The sequence below is a fragment of the Pipistrellus hanaki genome (assembly GCF_964339955.1).
Source record: "Pipistrellus hanaki genome assembly, chromosome: 16".
In the NCBI taxonomy this organism is placed as follows: Eukaryota; Metazoa; Chordata; class Mammalia; order Chiroptera; family Vespertilionidae; genus Pipistrellus; species Pipistrellus hanaki.
The window spans coordinates 31,375,919-31,402,950 of NC_140518.1; the positions used below are offsets into that span (position 1 = coordinate 31,375,919).

The following is a 27,032-nucleotide window of genomic DNA, read 5'->3' on the forward strand; positions in this document are numbered from 1 at the left end:
TAAGGCACTTTATTTATAACTAGATGCCCCGTGCATGGATGCATTGGTGGGGTTCCCCGGACTGACCTGTGGGGATCTGGCCAAAACTGGCTCTCTGACATCCCCCAAGGGGTCCCGGATTGTGAGAGGGCACAGGCCAGGCTGAGGGACTCCATTAGTGCACGATTGGGGCTGGGGAGCAACTGCGGGAGGGCTCCACTCCAGGGCATGTCTGGTCCATCTCACCCATTCCCGATCAGCTGGACCCCAGCAGCAAGCTAACCTACCGGTTGGAGCACCTGCCCCCTGGTGGTCAGTGTGCATCATAGTGACTGGTCGAATGGTTGAACAGACAGATGGACACTTAGCATATTAGGCTTTTATTATATAGGATTGCCAAAATTTGGGAGCAACCAAGATGTCCTTTGGTGAGTGAATAAATAAACTGTGGTATATCCATAAAATGGAATGTTAATCAGTGCTAGAAAGAAATGAACTATTACACCATGATAAGACATGGAGTAATTAAATGCATATTACTAGCTGAAAGGAGCCAATCTGAAAAGGCTACCATACTGTATGATTCTAATTCTATGGCAGTCTGGAAAAGTTAAAAAGTAAAAATATCAGTGGTTTCCAGGAGTGAGAGGGGAAGGAGGGATAAATGGGCAAAGCACAGAGGGTTTTTAGGCAGTAAAACAATTCTGTATGATGCCGAAACCGGTTTGGCTCAGTGGATAGAGCATCACTCTGTGGACTGAAGGGTCCCAGGTTCGATTCTGGTCAAGGGCATGTACCTTGGTTGCGGACACATCCCCAGTAGGGGGTGTGCAAGAGGCAGCTGATCGGTGATTCTCTCTTATCGATGTTTCTAACTCTGTCCCTCTCTCTTCCTCTCTGTAAAAAATCAATAAAAATATATTTAAAAAAACAACAATTCTGTATAATGCCATAATAGTGGATACATGTCATTATACATTTGTCAAGGCCCATAGAATGTATAACAGCGAGAATGATCCCAAATGTAAACTAAGAATTTAGGGTTATGATGTTTCAATGAAGGCTTATTGATTGTAACAAATGGACCACTGTGGTGGTGATGGGGAATGGGGGAAGCTGTATACTATATGGTAGTAGGCAGAGAGTATATGGTAACTGAGAAGTAATATATGATCTTTTTTATTTACAGATTCAGAATGTTCTTTATGATTTTTTTCAAAATCCAAATTTCAAGCTTGGTAAGCATGCCTATTATTATATTATTTATGTGTTGTTGTTTTTCTCTTTTGGGGGGAAGGGAAGGGATGCTGAATTAAGACGAAGAGTCAATATTGAGATGGCTATTTTTCAAAGCTCTTACAGATGTACTTGAGCTTTTTTGCTCTTTCCATTTTTTTTTTTAATCCTCACCTGAGGATATTTTTTCATTGATTTTTAGAGAGAGTGAAATAGAAAGGGAGAGATTGAGAGAAATATCGATGTGAGAGAAACACATCAATTGGTTGCCTCCTGCACAAGCCCCAACCAGGACCCAGGCCCCGGAGGAGTCTGCAATCGAGGTATATGTCCTTGACTGGAATCAAACCTGGGACCCTTCAGTCACAGGCTGGCACTCTATCCACTGAGCCAAACCAGCTAGGGCTTCTTTGCTCTTTGTAGATGGAGAATGTAAAAAAGCAGAGAAGCAGTCAGTGATTTTTAATCCTTTTAGCACTGGATTTAGCACCATTTTATAAAAAAATATTCTGTAATACCCTTTATTATTTTGTCAAATTCCTAGAAAACATTACTTAGATACACAGAATTTTAAATGAAAGATATAATGTCATAAATGTGATACAAAGAAAAAAAAAGATAAAAATTATATGCACTCTATTTCAATACATAAATGCTTGGTTATAACTTTATTATAAGATATAATAGAGTAATAATATTTGTCTTTTTAATTAATGTTTAAATGTAAGAAAAGTAGCTTGGCCAGCATTGCTCACAGGTTGAACCAGGAGGTCATGGGTTGATTCTCAGTCAGGCATATGCAGGGTTTGGGGGCTCAACTGAGCATGCAGAAGACAGCCAGTCAATGATTCTCTCTCATAATTGATATTTCTATCTCTCTCTCCCTTTCCCTTCCTCTCTGAAATAAATAAAAATATATATTAAAAATAAATATTTTTAAAAATTTAATCTTTATTGTTTAGATTATTACAATAGTTTCTCTCCCCCCGCCCCCCATAGCTCCCCTCCACTCGGTTCTCACCCCACCCTCTACCCTTACCACCACCCCCCACTGTCCTCATCCATAGGTGTACAATTTTTGTCCAGTCTCTCCCTGCACCCTCATCCTCTTTCCCCCTAAGAATTATCAGTCCACTCCCTTTCTATGCCCTTGATTCTATTATATTCACCAGTTTATTCTGTTCCTCAAATTTTTAATTCATTTGATTTTTAGGTTCACTTGTTGATAGATATGTATTTGTTGTTCATAATTTTTATCTTTACTTTTTTCTTCTTCTTCCTCTTAGAGAATACTTTTCAGCATTTCAAATAATACTGGTTTGGTAATTATGAACTCCTTTAGCTTTTTATTATCTGTGAAACTCTTTATCTGACATTCCAATCTGAATGATAACTTTGTTGGTTAGAGTAATCTTGGTTGTAGGTTTTTGCTATTTATCACTTTGAATATTTCTTGCCACTCCCATCTGGCCTGCATAGTTTCTGTTGAGAAATCAGCTGACAATCGTATGGGTACTCCCTTGTAGGTAATTAACTGTTTTTCTCTTTCTGCTTTTAATATTCTCTCTTTGTCTTTTGCTCTTGGCATTTTAATTATGATGTGTGTTGGTGTGGTCCTCTTTGTATTCCTTTAAAAAAATATTTTATTGATTTTTTATAGAGAGGAAGGAGACGGATAGAGAGTTAGAAACATCGATGAGAGAGAAACATCATCAGCTGCCTCCTGCACACTCCCTACTAGGGATGTGCCCGCAACCAATGTACATGCCCTTGACCGGAATTGAACCTGAGACCCTTTAGTTCCCAGGCCGATGCTATATCCACTGAGCCAAACCAGTTAGGGCTACATTCCTTTTGTTTGGGGTTCTGTGCACTTCCTATACTTGTAAGTCTATTTTTTTCACCTGGTGGGGTAGGTTTTCAGTCATTATTTCTTCAAATAGTTTTTCAATATCTTGCTCTCTCTCTTCTTCTGGCATCCCCATAATTCTGATGTTGGTACACTTGAAATTGTCCCAGAGGCTTCAACTTTTTGGATTCTTTTTGCTTTTCCAGTTGAGTGTTTTTTGCTTCTTTGTATTTCAAATCTTTGACTTGATTCTTGCATTCCTCTAGTCTGCGGTTGGGTCTCTGTATATTTTTCATTTCAGTTAGTATATGTTTAATTTCTAGTTGGTCCTTTACATATCCTCAAGGGTCTGGCTAAATTTATCAGCATTTTCTAGGAAATTCTTGAAAAACCTTTAACTATGGTTTTGAATTCTATATCCAGTCATTTTTTCACCTCCATTTCTTTTGTTTGTGATCTGTTACCTTGTCTCCACATTTTTGCTACTTCTCTGAGTTGGTAGGGTAGCTTTGAGTGCTAGGTTTCCTATATGGCCAGTGGGTTGGCCTCCTAGTCACCTGAGGTGGACATTATTGGTGCACCCCTTTGTGGTCTTGTGTGTACAGCCTTGTTGTAGTTAAGTCTTGATTGTTGTTGGTAATCACTGGGAGGAATTGACCTCCAGGCCAATTGGCTGTGAGTATCAGCTGTGTCTATGCCAACTGGTTGTGAGACAGCCTTATAGGAGCAGACTTGCAAAATTGCTAAAGCCTCTGCTCAGCTTGGATGGGGTGGAGTCTTAGGGCTGAGCAGACAGCCTTGGCTTCCTGTCAGCCCTGCCCTTGGGTGTGCGCCTCCAGACCTCTGCCTTCCGTGACTCCACTGAGTTTCCACCTAACAGTCCAGATTCCCCCAGGCTCGCCCAGAACTGGGGTTCAGTGCAATTAGGAGCTTCTGACTCCCTTCTGCTAGCGGCAACCTCAGCAGTCAGTCTTTTCTGTGCAGGTGCGCACCTCCAAACCCCTGCCCAGCACGGTTTCCCTCAAGTCTCCAAGGCTCCAAGTCTCCGTGTGCCTTTCTCTCTACCTGAAAGTCCAGACTCCCCCCATATGAGCCTAGGTCTATGGGGTTTCTCCTGGAACTGGGATTCAGTGCAGTCGGAACTAGGGTTCAGAGCAGTTGGGGGCTTCCTTCCCGCTCCTGCTAGAGAACACCAGCCAGGCACTCAGCTGTCCTTCCTTTCTGTGCGTATCTCCATATCTCTGTCCTTTGCAGCTCCTCTGATTTTCCGTGAGCTTTTTTCTTTCCTTCTAGTTGTAGAATTTCCACTCAGCCAGCTTTCCTGTGGTTCTGGATGATGTCTGTTCTGTCTTTTAGTTGTAGTTTTGAAATTGTGCAAGGCAGCAGTTTAGGTGTTTACCTATGCTGCCATCTTGGTTTCTCCTAAATAAAAATTTTAAAAAATATAATTTATTTATATTTTACAGAGAGGAAGGGAGAAAGATATAGAGCTAGAAACGTCGATGAGAGAGAAACATCGAACAGCTGCCTCTTGCACACCCCCTACCAGGGATGTGCCCGCAACCAAGGTACATGCCCTTGACCGGAATCGAACCTGGGACTCCTCAGTCCGCAGACCGATGCTCTACCACTGAGCCAAAAACGGTTTCGGCTCTCCTAAATAAATTTAAGAAAAGTAAAAATTATATCTAATCAACCATTTCTTTGTATTTGAAATTTTGAAATAAGAGCAAAATGAATGTACTTGTATATATTCCATGGGTAGTAGAGTGGGAGAGCTATAAAATGCAGACTGACAGGTGTGTTATATTGGAATTCAGATACAATGTATAATACCTCCCATTACATAATTTTCTGAATCGTGAATAGCTTTTGGCAAAATTCCAGAATGAAGCAGAGTATAATCCTCTCTCAAATTTTCACAGTAGTTACATTCTTTAAAAATTCAACAGCAAATACACATTCTATGTTTATATGTAGACTTCAAATTATTCTAAGCAGAATCTTCACCTACTTGCATTTCTAGCAGGAGAGAGAGAGTTTTTTCTTTGCAGGAATTGCAGAAGTTCTTCCTTTACTCCTACTCCCCCATCATTGTTTTTTTGTTTGTTTGTTTGTTTTTGTTTTTTTTAAATATATTTTATTGATTTTTTACAGAAAGGAAGAGAGAGGGATAGAGAGCTAGAAACATGGATGAGAGAGTCATCAATCAGCTGCCTCTTGTACACCCCCTACTGGGGATGTGCCCGCAACCAAGGTACATGCCCTTGACCGGAATCGAACCCGGGACCTTTCAGTATGCAGGCCAACGCTCTATCCACTGAGCCAAACCAGCTCTATCCACTGAGCCAAAAACATTTTATAGATTTTGATGCTTTTGCTTTCAGAAAGGAATCCTTATATGAGTTTAGGTCCTGAGATTTGCATAACTTATAGCAATTGATTGATTTTTGACCACTTTATTACATTGATAACATTAGATTGTCTGACATCTGTCATACTTTTAAAAACAAAATATGCTTTCCAAACTCCCAATCACTGTTCCCCAAACATGATTTAGACATTGCTGACAGCCTTTTCTCTTTTTACCTTTTCATTCTATCCAAAAACTATAATTATGCAATCAGCGCTACCTCAATTCCCCTTTCAGAAACATTTTTAAATGACTTGTTTTACTTAGTGTTTGAAGGGGCACAAAAAGAACAAGTTAAGAGAGCTGTATTTGAGATTGTGATAAAATTAGAGAAATTCAGAGCACTCCAGTTGGCATTGATTGTTTCTTCTCTCACCTCCTATACTATATAGTATTAATTTTCTGTTCCATTTATTCATTCAATATTTATTGAGCCATCACTTAGTTCCAGAAATATGATGGGGTAGAGGATACCAAGAGGACTAAGATATGTTCCCACTGCCCTTAAATTGCTCAAAGTCCAGCGAGGGGACTGACACATATACTTAATAACAACTGTTACTAGTATTATAGAAACCTGTCTGGCTTGTGTAATCTTCCAGAGCTTGCAGGAAGATCTGGGATGGAGATAGCAGCATTTAATATATAAGCTATACTAAAGCATATACAGTCCTTTTATGATAATAACTGACATCTTATAATAAGCAGTAAAAAAAAATCAATGGTGACTAAAGAATATTTTTATGCATCAGCCCATGATTGGCAGGAGGAACTACTGTTAGAAGTAGGAGAGGAAGCCAGTGTGTTAATTTTTTCACCTTGAGCTTTCACGCAATTTGCACTTTCACGTCTTGGTAAGGTCATCAAAGACCACATAACTGTCATATTAAATGGAAGCTGAAAAAATCCTTATTCAAACTAACTGCCACATTCACCATTATTTATCACTGTTATTCATGAAAATGTTTTTCTTTGCTTTTGTGATATTATTCTCTCTTGATTTTTACATCTATCTGTGATCACCCTTTAGCATCTTTGTTTCTGGTTCTTCTTTTCATTGCTTTGAATATTGTTTTCCAGAGTTTCTTTTTTGGCTCTATTATCACTTTACACATTATACACACTTTTCTTATTCAAACCCATGACTTCTGCTAATGACTCTCTTCCATGTTCCCATCCCAAACCTTTCCCCTGAGCTCCAGATTCTATTTGAAAAGATTTGCAAGAAGAGTGGTTAAGTGAAAAAAGCCAGCTGCAGATCAATATGATCATATTTATATAAAGAAAAAGGAAAGATATGTGCATGTGTAGTCTTTTATACTATCAATGTGCATATTTGTTTCTGCTTTATTTCAGCCTGGTAGGCACATTCTTTTCCATTTTGGGGTTGTTTGGTTAAATAAAATAATAATTTTATAGTAATTGGAATATTACCCGATTATATATTTTTTACTTTATTGCAAATATTAATGGGCATGAATTAAGAAATACTTTTATGTTATTTTAAAACACTATAACATGAATAAAAATGTAACTTTATTGTAACCACACTAACTAGCAAATAACTTTTATTCCATAATAGAAACACTTGCCAAAAAGTTGAATATTATTGACTCAATGGAGCAAAGATTGAACAAAATGGAATTTACGGAAGTAAGAAGTTATATTATTCATTATTTAACTCAAATTATTTTTCCAGTTTTGGTGGATGACACATATACATTAACTTAGAATTTAATCAAATATAAACATAATAACTTGTTTTATTGATTCTAAGATGCACATTTTAAAATATTTTAATGCCTCTGAAATTATGGTTACATTTTATAATCATAGTCAACTTACAATTTCTTTCAATCAGTGGTACTCATGATGTGAAAGTGTGAAAAATTCTACTGGCACCTTTGGGTAAGATAAAGAAAAGCCATCTTCTTGTATTCAGTGAAATCTGGTTATACAAATAACAATGAGATCTAAAACTTACCTATGGGCCAGGCCCTGTCCTAAGCTATCCATACAGAGTGAGCCAAAAGTAGGCTTACAGTTGTTACAGAAGACCAGAAAAGAACCAAGCCAGGCTTAGAGAAAGGAAGTTACATTTTTATTAAGCTCAGGGCCAGAGAAAAATGTGCCTTTCAAATTCTGGGCCCCCCACATGAAGGAAACCTTTTCTATTTGTACTTTTCCTAGCTCTTTTGTCTCCCAAATTTGGGAAAGGAGGCTCACTTGCTGGGAAGGGGCCACGAGACCATATCTCAAGGCCTAGCCTGGTGTCAGCACTGACAACTCTGTCTGGGGCATAGTCCACAGCCTCTCTGGAATTGGAGTAGTCTTATTTTCCGTATTATTTAAGCAAGAAAGCATTTACAGAAGCCAAAACATCAGGGTTAAAATTTCAAACAGCAGTTTTTATATAAGATGGATGCTTCATTGTGAGTATGCAAAAGACAGAGTTTATTCTTGTATTATTATTTATAAACTAGAGGCCCGGTGCACAGAATTCATTCACAGGGGTGTGTGTCCCTCAGCCCAGCCTGCACCCTCTCCAATCTGAGACCCCTCGAGGAATGTCCAACTGTCCGATCCTATCTGGATCAGGCCTAAAAAGGAAGTTGGACATCCCTCTCACAATCCAAAATTACTGGCTCCCAACTGCTCACCTGCTTGCCTTCCTGATTGCCCCTAACCGCTTCTGCCTTCCTGATCACCCCATAACCACTCCCTGACAGTCTGATTGATGCCTAACTGTTTGCCTGCCAGCCTGATTGCCCCTAACTTCCCTCCCCTGCAGGCCTGGTCCCCCCAACTGCCCTTCCCTGCAGGCCTGGTCACCCCCAACTTCCCTCCTCTGCTGGCCTGTTCACCCCTAACTGCCCTCCCTTGCAGGCTTGATTGCCCCCAACTGCCCTCCCTTGCAGGCCTGGTCCTTCTCAACTCCCCTCCCCTGCTGGCCATATTGTGGCAGCCATCTTGAGTCCACATGGGGGCAGGATCTTTGACCACATAGGGGCAGCCATCTTGTGTGTTGGAGGGATGGTCAATTTGCATATTATTCTTTTATTAGATAGGATAGAGGCCTGGTGCACAAATGGGGACTGGGTGGTTTGTCCTGAAGGGTGTCTTGGATCACAGTGGGGGTTCCCTTGGGTTGTGGGGCAACCTGGGCGAGGGGCCTGTGGTCATTTGCAGGCCGGCCATGTGGGTGAAAAGCTTGGTTTCCTTCATCGCTGGGGAAACCCAAGCCTCCTGCTTGCTCTGTGGCCGGCCGCCATCTTGGTTGGGTTAATTTGCATACTTGCTCCTGATTGGATGGTGGGCATGGCTTGTTGGGTAGCAGAGTGGCGGTTAATTTGCATATTTCTCTTTTATTAGTATCAATTATTTTATTATTTTCTATATGAAAAACTATAAACCTACTTTTGCCCCACCTTGTATATTAACTCAGGTAATTCAGCAATCCTTATTCCTAATTTTGTAGATGAACATACATAGATGAAGTCCAGAAAAATTAAGCAACTTGCACAAGTCTCACAGTTAGTGGAGCTGGGGAAATTTTCAATCATTCCCAGATAAATTTGAAATTGTGAGAAAAAAATCCTAGTTCCATGTGGTCTCTTGTTACTTTGCCTGCTGTTGACAAAGCCTTTCATGTCTTTTCCTCTATCTTGGGAAAGGCAATTTAATTTGCCAGACTGAAATGAAAAGATTAATCATGGTATGACTTCTTATGACTGTTCAATTGAAAATAAATGTATTCCAGAGCTCCTATTTTACCCATAAATGCCAAAATAACATTATTAAAATAAATTTTTAAAAATTAAAAGAACTAGTTATTATTAGAGCAATGTTGTAAAAAAAGAAATTCTAGTTTTCCCAATTTGCAGAGAGGGAAGTCTTCTTTAGCAATGTCTGTTAAAATGTAACTTCTCTGATTCTTCCATGTGATTGGAGACCTCTTCATATTTCATATTTACTTAATTCTAAGATAACTTTTCTTTTTGCACTTCTGAAATAAAGTTCATCTTACAGGTGATGGGGATGTCTATGGCCTTGGTAATGATGATTTTGGTTTATATTTATTTTCCATAAGGGGGAAAGCACTTTATTTTGAGGTATGGTTGACATGTAAAAAGCTGTATATATTTACATATACACAGTTGAATTGAATATGCATAGCTTTTTATATGTCAACTATACCTCAATAAAGTTTTTTTTAAAGATATATATTTTCAATGTATATATTTAATGAAATAATATTTTCCTCTCTTCTCCAACCTGCAAAATCTGTTCTTAAATCAATAGTCTATTTTAGGATTGGTGATTTTTTTGATAATTGAAAAAAATGCTATTTGTACTTTATAACTAAAGCACCTAATATGAAATGACAGAAAAGACGGAATACTACACTGCTGTAAAAAAGAAAGAACTCTCACCCTTCACAGTAGCATGGATGGTCCTGGAAAGGATTATTTTACTAGTAAGCAAAATAAGCCAGTCAGCATATCACATGATTTCACTCATTTGAGGAATGTAATGAATATTATAAACTGATGAACAAAAATGGATACAGAGACAAAGAAACATTAAATAGACTATCAAACTTCAGTGGGAAGGCAGGGCAGCGGGTGGTGGGGAAAAGAGATCAACCAAAGGACTTGGATGTGTGCATATAAACATAACTAATGGACACAGACACTAGGGGGGTGAGGGCATGTGCCGGGGTGGGGGGTGGCCAGGGGGAGGCAAATGAGAGAAAAAGGGGAAATATATAATATATATATCTTACTTTAAACAATAAAATAAAGCCAAAACCGGTTTGGCTCAGTGGATAGAACATCAGCCTGCGGACTGAAGGGTCCCAGGTTTGATTCCGGTCAAGAGCATTTACCTTGGTTGCGGGCACATCACCAGTAGGGGGCGTGCAAGAGGCAGCTGATCAATCACTCTCTCTCATTGATGTTTCTAACTCTCTATCTCTCTCCCTTCCTCTCTGTAAAAAATCAATAAAATATATTTATAAAAATTAAAATAAACAATAAAATAAAACTTTAAAAAAGGTGAAATTAAGAGAATTGTTAAAGGAATACCTGATAATGAAAGTAAGCAATCAAACAAAGAAATCTGAGATTTCAAGATTAAAAATAATCTAGTAGAACCAAGACTTTTTTATATTTGTGTTAAAGTTTTATATTTGTACATTGTAAAATTAATAAAGGTGATAGGATACTTTACAGCTTTATGAGTTTATAGAAAACTAGAGGCCCAGTGCACAACATTTATGCACGGGGTGGGGAGTCCCTCATCCTGACCTGCAGTCTCTCCAGGCTGGGAGCCCTCAGCGGAACCCTCTCCAATCTGGGAGCCCTGACGGCTTAGGCCACTCCCTGTGGTGCTCCGCTCTCTGCAGGGCCTGGCCACTCAGTGCCTGCTGCCCAGAGGCTCTCTGCAGCTGGGGCGGGAGGCTCTGCATGTGCACACACTGCCCAGAGACCCTCCACGGCTGGGGCAGAACATTTGTCTCATTGCTGCAGCGACAAAGCAAGCATTCTGCCAAGATGCTCAAGCTGCCCGCTCTCAACGGCCACTCCAGTGAGGCTGAGGGGACCGGGTGCCATCATCTTGTGGCTATGGGTGCCACTATCTTTGTGTTGGAACTATGGTTGATTTGCATATTACCCTTTTATTAGATAAGATTACAAAGATCTTATAATCCTATCTAATAAAAGGGTAATATGCAAATCAACCACATGGGGGAACTACCACTCGGCAGGGGGCGGGGCCAGCAAGCAGGTGGTACCAGGTCAGCCAAGGTGCGTGCCAGTGGACAGAGGGAGGGGACAGCGATGGGAGGGGGCAGCAGCAACCAGTAGTGGGGGAGGGGCAATGGGGCGGTAGGGCCAGCAGCTGTCCCTAATCAACCTCCAGAGTGGCTTAGGTCCACTCCTCGTGGGGAGCCATCAGTTGGACATCCCCTGAGGACTCCTGAACTGCAAGAGGGTGCAGGGTTGGCTGAGGGGACTCCCTCTCCCCCCCCACCCCCCAGTGCACAAATTTTTGTGCACCGCGCTTCTAGTAGAATATATAAAAATACATTTGAAATATAAAGTAAATGAACAAAAAATTCGCAATAATTGTGGCAACAGTAAAACTGTTTTTGATAATAGCTCTATCCATAATAATAAAAGCAAAATATGCTAATTAGATTGGACAGCTGAACAACCTTCCTGACGACCATCCAGATGAAACGGGGGCTGCAAGGGCAGAGGCAAGCTGCATGGCTGCAAGGGCCGAACCCCTGGCACAAATTTCGTGCATCAGGCTTCTTGCTGAAATATAATTCACAGACTGGATTTACTTTCTATGGCGGCTAAACCAAATTACCATGAATTTGGTGCCTTAAAAAATCAGAAATTTATTCTCTCATAGTTCTGGGGATCCAAAAGCCCAAAATCTGAACACTGGGCCAAAATCAAGGTGTCGGCAGGGCTGAACTCCCTCTGGAGGGTATGTTGGAGAATTGCCTCTTCCTGCTTCTAGTGGCTGCTTGTGTTCCTTGACTTGTGGCCACATCATTGATCTCTGCTTCTGTGGTCACAATGCCTCCTCTTTTGTTTGTAATCCCCCTCTTACAGGGGTACATATGATTGCATTTAGAGCCCAACCAAATCATCCAGGATTATTTCCTCATTGCAAACACCTGAACTCAGCGATTCTAAACCAGTGTGCCACAGGGCAAGAGGCACACTGGTGTGCCACAAGAATTTTTAAAATATATAGTTCCTGACTATTTTGTTAGGAGCAAAAATGATAATAGCCAACATAACAATAGCTGTCGATGTGAATGAATTAAAAAAATACCGATTTTTTTTTGTCAGATTAGCAAAACATGTATTTTTTTGGTGTGCCTCAGAATTTTAGTACCATGTGTGCCATGTGTGCCATGAGGTGAAAAAGGTTGAAAATCACTGCCTTAACTTAATCACAGCTACAAAGACTTTATTCTCATATAAGGTTATATTTACAGGTTCTAAGGATTAAGACCTAGCATCTTTGAGGGTCATTATTCAACCTCCTACACTTACCTTACATTCACCCATGTAAAGTGTATAACCCAATGGTTTTTAGTATATATGCCGAGTTGTATAACCATTAAAACAATCAATTTTAGAATATTTTTTCATCCCAAAAAGAAACCCCATACCTACTAGCAGTGTGTGTATATATGTGTATACATGTATGTATACCCATACAATTAAAGGGAAAAATGGGTAAAGGTGATGCATACCTATAATACTTGATACAAATTCATTAGCATTCTAAATAATTCCTTTGTGGATATCTATCTATATAATTTTGTTTTAATGGGTGGGTTGGGCTATTACTATTAGTTTTACTGATATTTCCCAACTTCTCTTCCTGAAATGAAAATAGCACATGTTCAGGTTCTTTCATTATAGAGAAGAGCTGTTACTTCAATTAGAAACCAAGAAAGTATTTCTTGTATGTAAATATTTATTGAACATATTTGATTATCTAATCAATAAATTACTGAACCATCTTATATGATATGACATAGAAGTAATATTTGGGACAATTTTTTTAAAGGGACGGTTGCTTTTAAAAAGATTTGTTTTAAGGTTATTTTGTCAGAACTCATTCAATGAAATGAAGAAAATGAAATAAATGGCAGGCTGAAAGTCAATATATTGTACACAGGTGCCACCCAGTGGAGAAACTATGCCATGCAATTACCCGGCTGACAGTTTGCAGTAGTTTCTGATTCAGTAGTTTCTGATTCAGTAGGCCCCTAAATTCACATTTCTAACAAGCTCTCAGAGCTTCTAACAAGCTCTCAGGTGATGTGATCAAGGGATCCCACTTTAAGAGCCATTGATCTCAATGGGTTTTTCCTTCTAAATATGAAAGTGAGCTGAAAAGATTTTTATCCTATATAGAAAACTTTCTTGGTTGATTTTCATTTTATTTATTTATTTATTTTACCTAACTGAAAAGGAAATAAGAGCAATGACTACCAAAAACTATTATATGAAATACCTAAGTTCTGTAAACACAGCATCCTCTTCATGACCAGTGAGAGAGCTACTGTAATGCCTATTTCATACATGAAGAAACTGGGAAGTTCAGTGACTTACCCAAGGTTACTCAGCCAGTAAAAATGGGAACTGGGATTTGAACCCAAACAGGCTCCAAATATGAATTCTTAACTATTACACTATTCTACTTCCCAAGGTAGCAGATGACCTTAACTGTGCTCATTGTTCCATCAACAATAATGACAATTAGGTGGTTTAGTCAGCTAAGTAAACTAAATATTTAGGAAAGCTATTTTGCTCTGCTTCTTTTGGTCTCTAAGCCAGTTGAATAATGGTTTATGATTCATTAGCATGGATTCAAGCCTATGTATCTCTTACATGATACATTCTATATTTTCCTGATGATATTAATGAGGAAATAAAATAATAACTATTCCCTTCATTTCAAAAATTGTCAGTGAAATATATCAACATAATGTTTCATTTAAACAAACTATATTAGTTACTATTCTTTAATTGCATGAAACATAAACCAACCTGAGCTAATTTAGCTGAAAATGAAATATGAAGAATCTGAGGGCAGGGATATGATCTGGCTTCAAGAAGAGACTAGAACAGAAACTTGGAAAACTTTGCTCTCTGCTTTTTGATTTATCTAACTCTATATAGAGACTTCCTCAGTACTCTCAGTTCACATGGAGTAATCTGGCCATCCACAAATTCTTAAGTTTAATTTATAGATACAACCTCTCTCAGAGACCAACTGGCCATTCCCCACTCCAAATCCCAGGAACTGAATGGCTTTGTTTAGGTTAAGTATCCTTCCCTGGCCCAATCATGTATGGCTAAGGAAGTAGGATTATTCGGTGCAAATTTGGCTACCAGTATAAATTTGGTGACTGCTGTGCTTGGGTCAGAGGAGGAAATCAGTGACTGTGAATTGGGCTAAACCTTCAAGAGGAATCCACTCAGAAACTCTTCCAGTGCTTAATCCATTTCTCTCTATCACAAGATATTACACTCAGGTGTAGTTCAAGAATGTAATGTTCTTGACCCATCAAATTAGCAAAGATCTGGAAGGCAATACACACTAATGGTGAGGCTGAGGAGAAATAGTCACTCATATGTTAATGGTGGGAGTACAAAAGGGTAGGGTACAAGCCTGACCAATGTGAAAACCTACCAAAAATACAGATGCATTTACCTTCTAAGTTAGCAATCCCACTTCCAGGAATCTATTCAACAGGCATTAAGAAAAATGACCCAGGTCAGAGGACCTGAACAGACACCTCTCCCAAGAAGACAGACAAACAGCCAGCAGGTATATAAAAATATGTTCAAACTCACTAGCAATTAGGGAAATACAAATCAAAACTACACTGAGATACCACCTCATACCTGTTGGAATAGTTATTATCAACAAGACAAGTAATAACAAGTGTTGGAAAAGTTGTACAGAAAAGAGAACTGCTGGTGGGAATGAAGACTGGCATAGCCACCATGGAAAAGTAGTCTGACAATTCCTCAAAAATTAAGAATAGAGCTACCATTTGATCCAGCAATCCCTCTCCTGAGTATATACCTGAAAAACTCGAAAGTATGTACTTGAAAAGATATATGCACCCCTATGTTCATTGAAGCATTATTCATTGTGGCCAAGACATGGAGACAACTAAGGTGTCCTTCAACAGAGGATTAAATAAAGAAGATGTGTTACATATACACAATGGAATACTACTCAGCCACAAGAAAAGACAAAATAGTGCCATTTGCAACAACATGGATTAACCCTGAGAATATTCTGTTAAGTGAAGTAAGGCAGGCAGAAAAACTAAGAACCATTTATTTCATTCATATGATTTCAAACCATCTGATTTCATTCATATCCTATATAATAAAGTGGTAATATGCAAATGACTATCACTCCAACACACAAGATGGTTGCCCCATGTGGTCAAAGATGGTCACTTCCATGTAAACACAAGATGGCCACCACAAGATGGTCTGCAGGGGAGGGCAGTTCAGAGGGACCAGGCTGGCAGGGGAGGGCAGTTGGGAGGGACAAGGCCTGCAGGGGAGGGCAGTTGGGGGCAACCAGGCCAGCAGGAGAGGGCAGTTAGGGATGACCAGGCCTGCAGGGGAGCACAGTTAGGGGCAACCAGGCCAGCAGGGGAGCAGTCAGGCTGGCAAGAGAGCAGTTATGGGGTGTTCAGGCTGGTAGGCAGAAGTGGTTTAGGGGCAATCAGGCAGGCAGGCTGGTGAGAGGTTGGGAGCCAGCAGTTTTGGATTTTGAGAGGGATCCCAGATTGGAGAGGGTGCAGGCTGGGCTGAGGGACATACACAAACCCGCCCCCCATGCATGAATTTCATGCACTGGGCCTCTAGTGTGGAATATAAAAACTGAACCTCGTGGACACAAACAGCAATGTGGTAGTTGCCAGAGGAAACTAGCGGTGGGGTGAAGGGGGCCTAACAGATGGTGATGCAAGATGATTTGACTTTAGGTGGTCAAATGCAAGATGATTTGACACGGTGTAATATACAGATATTTTAACATAGAAATCCACACCTGAAACCTTCAAGATCCTATTAACCAATGACAACCCAGAAACTTAATAATAAAATAAGTAACTATTCTGAACAAAGAAAAATGGCTCAAGATCATATGAGTTTGGAATAGTAGTGGCAGAAATATGGATTCCTCAAGATAAAATAATATGCCCACTACATTTAAGATGGGTCTATATAATCTCAAAACAAGTCAACCATGGGCTGGTTACCCGAACACCAAATACTGATCCTTCAACTTTTATATCTGTATCATTTTTCATCTTGCTAAGAATTTACAGCATTTAAACTGAACATGATAAAAAAGGAGGCATTTGTCCCTTGACTGGAAATTTATTTATTTATTTTAAATGGCCTAGGATCATAGATGTTTCAGACTCTACACTTTCAAAAGAAACAGAAAATCATAGACAAAGAATACCTTATTGCAATATTTTAAAAAAAAACAAACCACAAACCATAAAACAAACAAACACCCCATCTACAATCCCTATCCCTTACACTCTAATAATTAAATGTAGTCAGTCTTGAAAAACAGTCTTATATGCCACACATCAAAAGAAAAGCTGTATTCAATTTTTAAAGCTAGTAATTTACAGGCAACGTTCTATGACTGCTGCTGTTACAAACAATCAGGTAAAAATTGTGTCCTATATAGTGCTGATGTGATCTAAAGGGAAATTGCTTCCAAAATACCTGGTCCCACTGGTATGTGGCGTTGGGGACTGTTATTGATCAGCTCCCTCTGCTGACAGCCTGTAGACTCGCACTAATAGGAAATGCTTTATCTCAGTGACAAGCAAATGATATGGGGGAAATGGCAGCCATTCTTTTCACGCACCTCAACTGAATCCTCGGAAAAACCCAAGGAAAGAGCACAGTTTTACATCAGTCACTTTTCCTCTTTCTCCCTGCAGTACATCTCTTTGCATATTGCAGACCTGAAAAGTGAAATCTTTGAAGAACTCCTTAAGCACCTCTGCCACTGTGCAGATGAATTCCGGGAGATCATAAAAGCGGACATGCAGAGGCAGATGTTTGTTGAACTCTTCCTGCATTGTGACTGTGCCAAGGTAGGGTGAGACCCTTAAAGTCATGTTTCTTAAACTATTTGCTGTAAAGGACCAGTTTTTAGTTTGTTGTTAATGGTGATGTTTTGAATTTCTAATCTGCTGTGGAACGAAAAATGGATTACGAAGGTGGAAAAGTACATACAAAATACAACTCATATTTTTATTGTCAGATTCGACTCTGATTTAGCATCTGTTACTTTCTCAAATTTGCTAGATGCTGTTTTCAAGTTATGTACCTTTCTCACCACAGACTTGTACCAGCTTACAGACCACACCTTGCATGGCACAACATTTCACAGCATATAACTTATCTCTAAATCTCTTTCCAATTCTTAAGAATGGGTTGCTTACTATTGTTTTTGCTTACTCTCTTTTTCTGGTGGCTTCTTATAAAAAAAAAAAAGCTGCAAAGAATAGGAATTCTACTACATCTTATTACACTGCTTCTTTAAAAGAAAAGTTTATATCAAAAAGTATTTCTAAGAATGGTACTTGGGAGGATATTGGTGTGCTATTGCCAAATGGATTTTTTTAAATAGGTACAAATTTTACTAATATGTATTTGTTTATGAACTTTGTATCCCTCTGTTCCAAAAAAAAGATTGCAACAAAGGAACATATATTAAAAGTAGGATGAAGGAAGTGAAAAATAAGAGAGATGATAGTAACTGAAGCTGGGAATAAAGCCCAAAATGTGTATTAGAATTGCCTAAATATTTGTTCTAGGTTGCCTACAAGTTAAAATCTAAGCTTCCTAATAGTGAATGTGAGAAGGGAAACATACGCAAACATTCCATCGGGGTTTATAAGATAAAGTACAGAAAAGTCAGCAGTTCCTCCCACAAGTACTCGCAAAGGGACCCTGTGTGTTGAAGTGCAAGACCATTATGCCAGACATATAATAAATGAAACAATGACTTTCTTAGAGAAATTTCTTATAACCACCTTAAGTGTAGGTAAATGATACCACACCTGACTGCAATTCAGAAAAAGCAAGTTTTGAAGGAGCCAATATATTGAAGTCTAGGTTCTCAGATCCCTGCTAATTTGGCTTACATCAGGAATATATCTTATAAAATCTGAAATGTCTATGTGTCCTGTTGAACATTGTTTCTTTTAACGAAACTTATAAGTATTGGTGACATGGAGGTCAAGATTTTACTCTCCAATAAATGCCTGGATACCAACTATTCATTGTTGGCCAATTTAATACCAATTCATATGCTATAACAAACATAGCAGGGTCATATTTAAATAAATTAAATTAGATTTGGTTGTGCCTTTTGCATTTCTCCCCAGTGTTCAAATAGAAGCTATGTGCTGATCTGGTAGGTAAGACAGATACAGTTCAGGAAAAAGCTGTTTCTGAATATTTTTAATCAATAGCTGAGACAAGAGTTCAAAAGCCTGTACTTTCACTTGAAAATCCAGGGCTCCTGAAAAAAAAAAAAAAAAAAAAAAAAAAGTCAGCCCTAACCGGTTTGGCTTGGTGGATAGAGCATCGGCCTGCGGACTGAAGGGTCCCAGATTTGATTCCGGTCAAGGGCATGTACCTTGGTTGCAGGCCCATCCCCAGTCAGATGCCCTGACCGGGGTGTGCAGGAGGCAGCTGATTAGTGTTTCTCTCTCATTGATGTTTCCAGCTCCCTATCCCTCTCCCTTCCTCTCTGTAAAAATATCAATAAAATATATGTATTTTTAAAAAGAGTCGTTGAGTAAGGAAGAATGCAAAATAAGACATTAAAGCACTTTTTCTATCACTGGGAAACTGACCAGCTGATGGAAGGAGGAGGTAGTAGAGGGGATGTGATTAGGGGTGAGAGGTTGTCTGGGTCCCTAAGTCAGAGTTAGTACCTGATCCCCCACCTTCGAGCCCCAATCAGGGCTGAAAGTAATATTATAGATACTCTTAGAAATTCTAAGTAGGTTGTGGAGAAATTTAAGAACGGCAGGGCTTATGCTTTTTTCCCTGGGTTTAGCTCAGAGACTGCAAGCTTCATAGAGAAGAACTGAATCCAACATGACACTAAAGCGCTAAAGTGCTGCGGAAGGGTCTAGGGAGATGGGCCTGAGGTTAGTCCACTCCTGTGGCTCCAGGAAAGGTGATGAGTATTCCCAAATAAAAAGGGAGTGGTTGTGCAGAGAAGGTGGCAGCAAGACTTCTGGGTGTAACTCCAAGAAGATACCCTGGCCGGTTAGAGCATTGTCCTGATATGCCAAGGTTATGGGTTTGATCCCTGGTCAGGGCACATATAAGAAATCAGTCAATGAATGCATAAATAAATTAGTATACAATTCATTAATTGCCTTTCTATTTATTTACCCTAGGGAAATGTTTATACATGTACACAGGAGATATGTATAAGGACATCTATTGTACACATTATTTTTGGTATCAAAATACTGGAAATAATCTAAATGCCCATCAAAAAAAGAATTTCTTTTAATTATAATTTTTTACATTATAGAATACTATACAGTTAAAAGAAATGAGATAATGTTTCTTTACATACATGAATCAGATCTCAATGTTGTGTAAATAAGAGCAATTTTAAGGATAACTGAAATGCTTATAAAAAGTTTTTTTTTTAAGCGTAGGGAACATTTGAGATCTTGTTTCCTAGCATGTCATCAGTTTGGCTCAAATTAACTCTTCACAAAAATATTTTTAAAATTTTAAAAAGGATACATATACTGTGATATCAGTTATATATATTTTTTGTTTGATTGGTTGGTTGGTTTTGTTTTATTTGTTAACCCGCCCCCAAGGACATATTTTCTATTGGTTTTTAGAGAGAAAAAAAGGGAATGAGGTTGAGAGAGAGAGAGATAAAGAGAGAGAAAGAGAATGAGAGAAACATTGATGTGAGAGAAACACATCGATTTGTTGCCTCTCGCATATGCCCCAACTGGGGTCAGGAATCAAACCTGCAACCCTTTGGTTTGCAGGTCGATGCTTTAACCACTGAGCAACACCAGCCAAGGCTCAGTTATAGATTTTTAAAGTACAAAGAAAAAATGGTAATAATCATCATTTCTGGGTGCTGGGAACACAAAGTGTTAGTTTTATCATTTTCTTATTTTTTCTAAAATTAACTTTTTCCCAAAATAAAAATTCCAAAAAAAGAACAAGTAGGGAGCAGTTAATTGTCCTAAGTGTCATACTTAGATCAGATTAGATGGGAATTGAACATTGTACACTGGATTAAACAATTACATCAGTAACAAATATTTGTTCAGCATCTTTAAGTGTAAGGCATTTTGACATGTCACAGAATGGGAAAATAGAGTATAAGTCGAAAGAGGCAAGGTATAGCTTTCCCAATTTTGACTGCAGATTTTATTTATATGATGATGATAGTGATGGTAGTGATGAATGTTCCAATAAGCCATATTCTGTCTACATAAAAATCTCAAATCTCTTATAACACCTAATCATCAACTTTCTGCTTAGGTAGGGTTTTTGGATCGGCAGAGGACACTGGCCTTGCTGGAAACATTCTATGACCAAAGTCCAAAAATGCTTAAACGTTTACTCCGAAACCCGAGACAATGTAAGTGCCACTCAGAGGGAGTATGCTCAAACTGAAATTATTAAGTACACCAATATGATAATACAAGGCCATTCTATCCCTGTGGAATTTCTTCATGTCTCTCTTAGATCATGATAGCTATATCTAGCTGCTCATTCCCCACAAAATTCATTCTTTATTACAACTAGATGTATTTTTCTGCCGAAACCGGTTTGGCTCAGTGGTAGAGCGTCAGTCTGTGGACTGAAAGATCCCGGGTTCGATTCCGGTCAAGGGCATGTACATTGGTTGCAGGCACATCCCCGGTAGGGGGTGTGCAAGAGGCAGCTGGTCGATGTTTCTCTCTCATCGACGTTTCTAGCTCTCTATCCCTCTCCCCTCCTCTCTGTAAAAAATCAATAAAAAAATATATTTTAAAAAAACAAAAAAAAACAACTAGATATATTTTTCACTACAGTGCAATACTAAAAGTTGTCAAGCTAGAACTCAATTTTTAATTTGTTCAAATGAAGAAATGTTTTAGTAACAATCTGAATGTTTCAGAAATTTAGTTGGTAATGATAATTCCAGTTTTAATGTCCAACTTAGAATTCTAAGATTTTTAATAAAAATATTTCCCTCTCTCAAGCATTTTTACTTGTACATCTTTATTGTACTAATACAGTGAAAATTTTATATTACCACCAAAACAAATAGGACTAGCAGTTTTATTTTTATTTATTTCTTTTTATTTTGTTTTATTGATTTTCCACAAAGAGGAACGGAGAGGGATAGAGAGCTAGAAATGTAGATGAGAGAGAATCATCGACCAGCTGCCTCCTACACACGCCCCTACCGGGGATGTGCCCGCAACCAAGGTACATGCCCTTGACCGGAATCAAACCTGGGACCTTTCAGTCCGCAGACCGACGCTCTATCCACTGAGGCAAACCGGTTTTGGCTATTTTTATTTCTTAAAGAGAAAGTTATTGAATGGATGGGTTTTCCAAAAAATGTCAGAATATTATTTCTGTGTGATAACTTATCACTTGGATACTTAAAAATATGTGGATGATGTACACAAAGTATTCCCCAAACCCATGGGAGTCACAATTTTATAGCCTAAATACTAAATGTTTTAGAAGGGAAAGGCAATCTTTGGCATGGTCCCACTTTTTGTAGTCCAGGTCACCAGTGTTGTTTTGGTGGTGGTATTCTTTTTTTAACAGTTGGATTCTGGTGAATGCTATTCAATCTTTCCCTAGAATTCTGAGTCAAGTGTCCACATAAGTTGTTGAGGAAAAGAATTGAGGAAAGAAGAAAGAAAGGTAGAGAAGGAGAAAAAATGAATATTGGAAAAAATAACCCAGTGAAAAATTGTCATGAGTAGAGACATGCTTTTATCTCGATATTGCAGATATTGAAAAGGTATTTGAGGTGGAAGACATATGTCCCCGTACTCATTCCATGCTAACCTCATTGTGGAGGACTAAAAGTAGAGAATAGGTTGTATTTGTCTGGGCAGTTTAAGCAACTCTCCAACTATTAATTTTCAAAACCACAGCCTTTAGGAAGGGATACTTTCTAATTTACAGTAATGAGCATCTTTTATGTTCAATTGGATACCTTTTGGTTTTTATTGTATTGCAGAGAAAGGTAACTGGTACTTATTTAAAGTAATAGACATATATTATAATCACTGTGCTCAATGCTTTTTTTTGCATGAACTTACTAGTTCTGATTCTGTATTATAAGAGCAATTGTTTAGGTAAATGCTTTGTTCTTTTGCATTAGGGCCACTCATTGAATTTGAAGAGATAGAGTTGCCCGAGTTGTGGGGAGACATGGATAATCAGAAACACATTTATGAAGACTTTGACAATGTGTTCTTAGAGGTTACTACATCACTGTCTGAAAAAAACAAACAAACTATATTGCTTAAAAAACCAGATCTACAAAAACATGATAAACGTAGAAAATCAACACAATTTCTAAGCCTACCAGAACAGCAGAGAAGAAAAAGTGCGGGACAAGACCCAAACAAAATTTTAAGTGAAATGGACTCAGACTCAACAGCACAAGGACAGCAAAAAGAGGCAACAGCGCGGCCAGGATCACGCAGAGGGTCACACAGAATGTCAGCAGTAGATGAACCACAAACAAGTTCACCTGGAGGATCACGCAGAGGGTCACGCAGAATGTCAGCAGTAGACGAACCACCGAAAGGGTCAAAAGAAGAATCAAGCAGAGAGCCAGTAACAGAACAAGGGGTAAAAAGAGAGTCAACTTTAGAAGAAGACTCACTCAGAGAGTCAGTAATAGAAGGATCAAACAGAGAGTTAGAAACAGAACAAGGAGTACCCAGAGGGTCAATTACAGAAGAAGGAGTACCCAGAGGGTCAATTACAGAAGAAGGAACTCCTAGAGAGTCACGAAGAGGATCACGCAGAATGTCAGTAACAGAAGAACCAAATAAATGGCCCGCTGACACACAAGAATCACCCAGAGAGTCAGTAGGAGAACAAGGACCACAAAGAGGGTCAACTGAAGGAGACGAATATCTTGAAGAGTCAGTAACACGAAGAGGATCACGCAAAGGATCACGCAGAACGTCAGTAATAGATGAACCACAAGAATCACACAGAGATTCAGTAGCAGAACAAAGATCACAAAAAGGGTCAATTGCAGAAGAAGCACCTTCCAGAGATTTACTAACACCAGAAGGGTCACGCAGAGGATCACACAGAATGTCATTACAAGAATCACATAAAGTGTCAGATGAAAAACTAGAATCACCCAGAGAGACAATTCCAGAAGAACAGGGCATAGCCTCAACTTCACCAGCAAGGGAAGGTAATATCTCAAAAGAAAGTAAAAACATATAAGGAGGTTACTGGAATAGAACTATGATTCCTGGTTCACAAGTCGATGCTCAATCACTGAGCTACCCTGGGCAGGCTGTGGAATGGTTTTTAAAGTCTTCAGAAAATACCCATTTCAATTAGGATCTTTTCTGACATATCAGATCATGCAGATCTTAGACATATTTTGCTACTCAGCATGAGTCTAGACAAGGGGTGTCGAACTTAATCAGAGAAGGGGCCAAAATCTAAAATCCAGCCTAAATCGCGGGCCGAATGGTTTACTGAACAGTCATAAACTGACAATGTCATAAACTGACAGCGGAGTGCAGTGATGACAGCGCGGTGCGGGCCACATTGCAAGGCCTGGCGGGCTGGATTTGGCCCGCGGGCCTTGTGTTTGACACATGTGGTCTAGACCTTGACCAATTAATTAAATGCAAACCACAAAGACTCTATTATCAGACTCATATGTAACACCTTAATCAATAAAGAATAAAAAATAAATAAATACATAAATAAAAAAAAATAAGACTCTATTATCCATTTACCTAGAATTTTTGTGGGTGTCTTTTTTAGAGAGAGAGTGGATGTGGGGTGGCAGAGACAGAGAGAGGAACATAGATGTGAGAGAGACACATTGATTGATTGCCTCCTGCATGTGCCCTGACAAGGGCTGGAAATCAAGCCTGCAATGAGGTATGTGTCTGTATCTTAGATTGGAATCAAACCTGGGACCCTTCAGTCTGCTCTATCCACTGACCCAAACTGGCTAGGGCTACCTAGAATTCTTTTTTTTTTTTTTTTTTTTTTTTTTTTTTTTTACTAAAAACCCATTTGTAAGGAAGAAATCTGGTAATGTTGCTTATAGAAACTTATGTTGGACCTCTGAAAATGCAGTAGAAGCCCTTTTGTTTTAAATGTGGGGTCTGATATTAGAAACAACTTTTAAAAATTTCTTTTATTTCACCTATGAAATGGATCTTGATTTCTCAGTTATAAATAAGACGAGGGGAGTCCCTCATCCCAACCTGCCCCCTCTCCAATTTGGGAGCCCTCAGGGAATGTCCTACTGAAGGCTTAGGCCTGCTCCTCGTGGTTCTCTGCTCTTTGTGGACCTGCTGCTTTACGCCACCCAGGCCCTGGTGTCTTCTCTCTGTGGGGGTCTGCTTGCCCTTAGCCACCAGGGCCTGATATCTGCTCTCTGGCTCTCTGCCGCAGGGGCAAGCAGGTCCCTGTTGTCTGCTCTCTGTGGAGACCCTGCAGGGGACTGCTTCCCCTTGCTGCCACAGCCAGGAGCAAGCAGGGCCCTGCTGTCTGCTCACTTGCTGTGGGGGATGTTCCCGCCCTCCCCCAGGCCACTTGCGCATGTGCCGGCTCAGAGTGCCTGGGTCCCAAGGATGTTCCCGCCCCACCCTCCCTCCTCACCCCCCAGCTGCTCCACACCTGTGTGTATAGGCCCAGAGTGGCAGGAGGGTTGTTCCAGGATCCCCACGTGGACCTACAGGCTCAGAGCAGCCTGGCTCCCAAGGACATCTGTACTTGGGACACAGGCTGCTTGGTGCCAGCATGTGCAAGCGGCCACCCTGCCCCCTGCTGCTCTGCATCTGTGTATGCAAATTAACCTACTATCTTTGTTTGGGTTAATTTGAATACTCACTCCTGATTAGCTCGTGGGCATCGCAGTATGGTTAATTAGCATAATTATCTTTTATTAGTGTGTATATATATATTTCTAGAAAAGTTTCTGAAAGCTGTATTTAAGACAGAGAGCACCCTGTAATTCAAATTTTATTCTGCAGAAGACTTTTTTCCTCTGAATTGCCAATTTATGACCTTTTCCTATAAAAAATTCTAACCTTTTAAAGAGCCAACCACTGAAGATCTCAGTTAGGCATATATATTTTTTAAATTCTGATCTTTAATTCTACATCCCAAAGAAAACTTGTAGAAAATAGGTAACCTGTGTTTTAGATTCTACACTATCATCAACTGATTTGAAATTTTTTTAGCATTATGTTTATTTCTCCATAAAACAGAGTTACTAATTTCTGGCTCTCCTTACATAAGGATGTAGCATTAAAAGATTAGTGAGGCTACTATTCAACCAGATGTTATGTTAGTGAGGTCTTAATTTTGGCTATGTGTAACAGTGTTCCAAAATGACAGTGTCTGAAAAATAAAACAAATAACAGTTTCTAAATAAGAAAGGAGTGTCTTTCTTTCTCATATAAAAGTCAAAAGTTCTATGAAAGCTCAGTCCCATGAAATCAGCAGTGGCTCAGCTCCTTCTATCTGGTATCTCCTCCAACCACATGGACCAAGATGGTTCACTGCCATGTCTACATTCTGACCAGCAGGTGAGGAGAAAAGAAAATGGATAAGCATCACATCATTTCCCTGCAGGGATCATTGGTCAGTATATAAGAATACTAGAGGCCCATTGCACGATATTCATGCAAGAAAAGGCCTTCATTCCCCTGGCTTCACTCCCAGCCACCTGGGAACTGGCAAGTCCTTGCTCTCTGGCTGCCCCGGAGCAGGCACCTTCTCACTCCCAGGGCGCCTGGAGCTGGCAAGTTCTCGCTTCTGTCTGGAGCACCACTCCAGTAGCTCCCTCCAACCCCCACTTTCCCTTCATAGCAAGCTTCACTACGCTCAGTATCTGCATATGCAAATTAACCCCATATTTGTTAATTTGCATACTCCCTCTGATTGGCTGTGGGCATAGTGGAGTGATGGTTAATTTACATGTTTCTCTTTTATTAGGTAAGATAGTCAGGGAGGCTAGGAAATGTAGGCCTCATTTTGTGTGGCCAAATTGGGGTACAACAAATAGCTTTTGTCAAAGAGCTGCTCTCAACAACTGGAGTTATTAAGTTATATCATGTGGTTGATTATGACACACCATATATGGGAAAGTACCTGAAAGAAAGTTTTTGGTGGTCTATATGCAAGGCATTTCTCTTATTCATTAACTTAAGAATATGTAATGTCCAACTCATCGGCATTTTCTTTTATACCTTTTAGAAACTGCAAAGAAGAAAGTTAAAAAAGACAAAGCCTGTGAACCCAAGTCCCAAAAAATAGACGGAAAGCCATGGCCAGGTAACTCGCTCAATCCTCCTTTCATTTATCCTGTAGAACAAAAACATTGTGACAGTGAAGTTAAATTGCCTATGTTATGTGGAATGTGTATTTTATAGGTGAACTTTTGACTTGTGACTTGAAGACGTATGTAAAATTCGAAGATGAGGAACAGGCAAACTTAATCTATGATAACTACAGATTCACAGGTACATATTAACAACAAAATTAGAAAGAATAGATCCCAGTCTGATTGATGAATTTAACTTATTGTGGTATCCCATGATAAAGACTGGACTTAGACAAGACACAATACCAGAGTGAACCTTGTATTATTTTGTCCCTGAGCTGATGGATCTAAACATGTACAAGATGGCCCGGCCGGTGTTGCTCAGTGGTT

The 27,032-nt window shown here is 39.4% G+C and overlaps 1 protein-coding gene across 1 annotated transcript in view; it reads left to right on the forward strand.

Annotated features, from left to right (window-relative positions):
* Positions 1-27,032, forward strand: part of EFCAB5 (EF-hand calcium binding domain 5) — a gene marked incomplete at its 3' end in the record, with an annotated part of 62,714 nt that overhangs the window by 11,521 nt on the left and 24,161 nt on the right. The window contains exons 3-9 of the mRNA XM_084862347.1: positions 1,169-1,217; positions 7,060-7,130; positions 17,017-17,172; positions 20,627-20,726; positions 22,479-22,655; positions 26,576-26,653; positions 26,752-26,841. Of these exons, the coding sequence (XP_084718473.1) occupies positions 1,169-1,217; positions 7,060-7,130; positions 17,017-17,172; positions 20,627-20,726; positions 22,479-22,655; positions 26,576-26,653; positions 26,752-26,841 (721 nt within the window). The remainder of the gene's footprint in view (positions 1-1,168; positions 1,218-7,059; positions 7,131-17,016; positions 17,173-20,626; positions 20,727-22,478; positions 22,656-26,575; positions 26,654-26,751; positions 26,842-27,032) is intronic.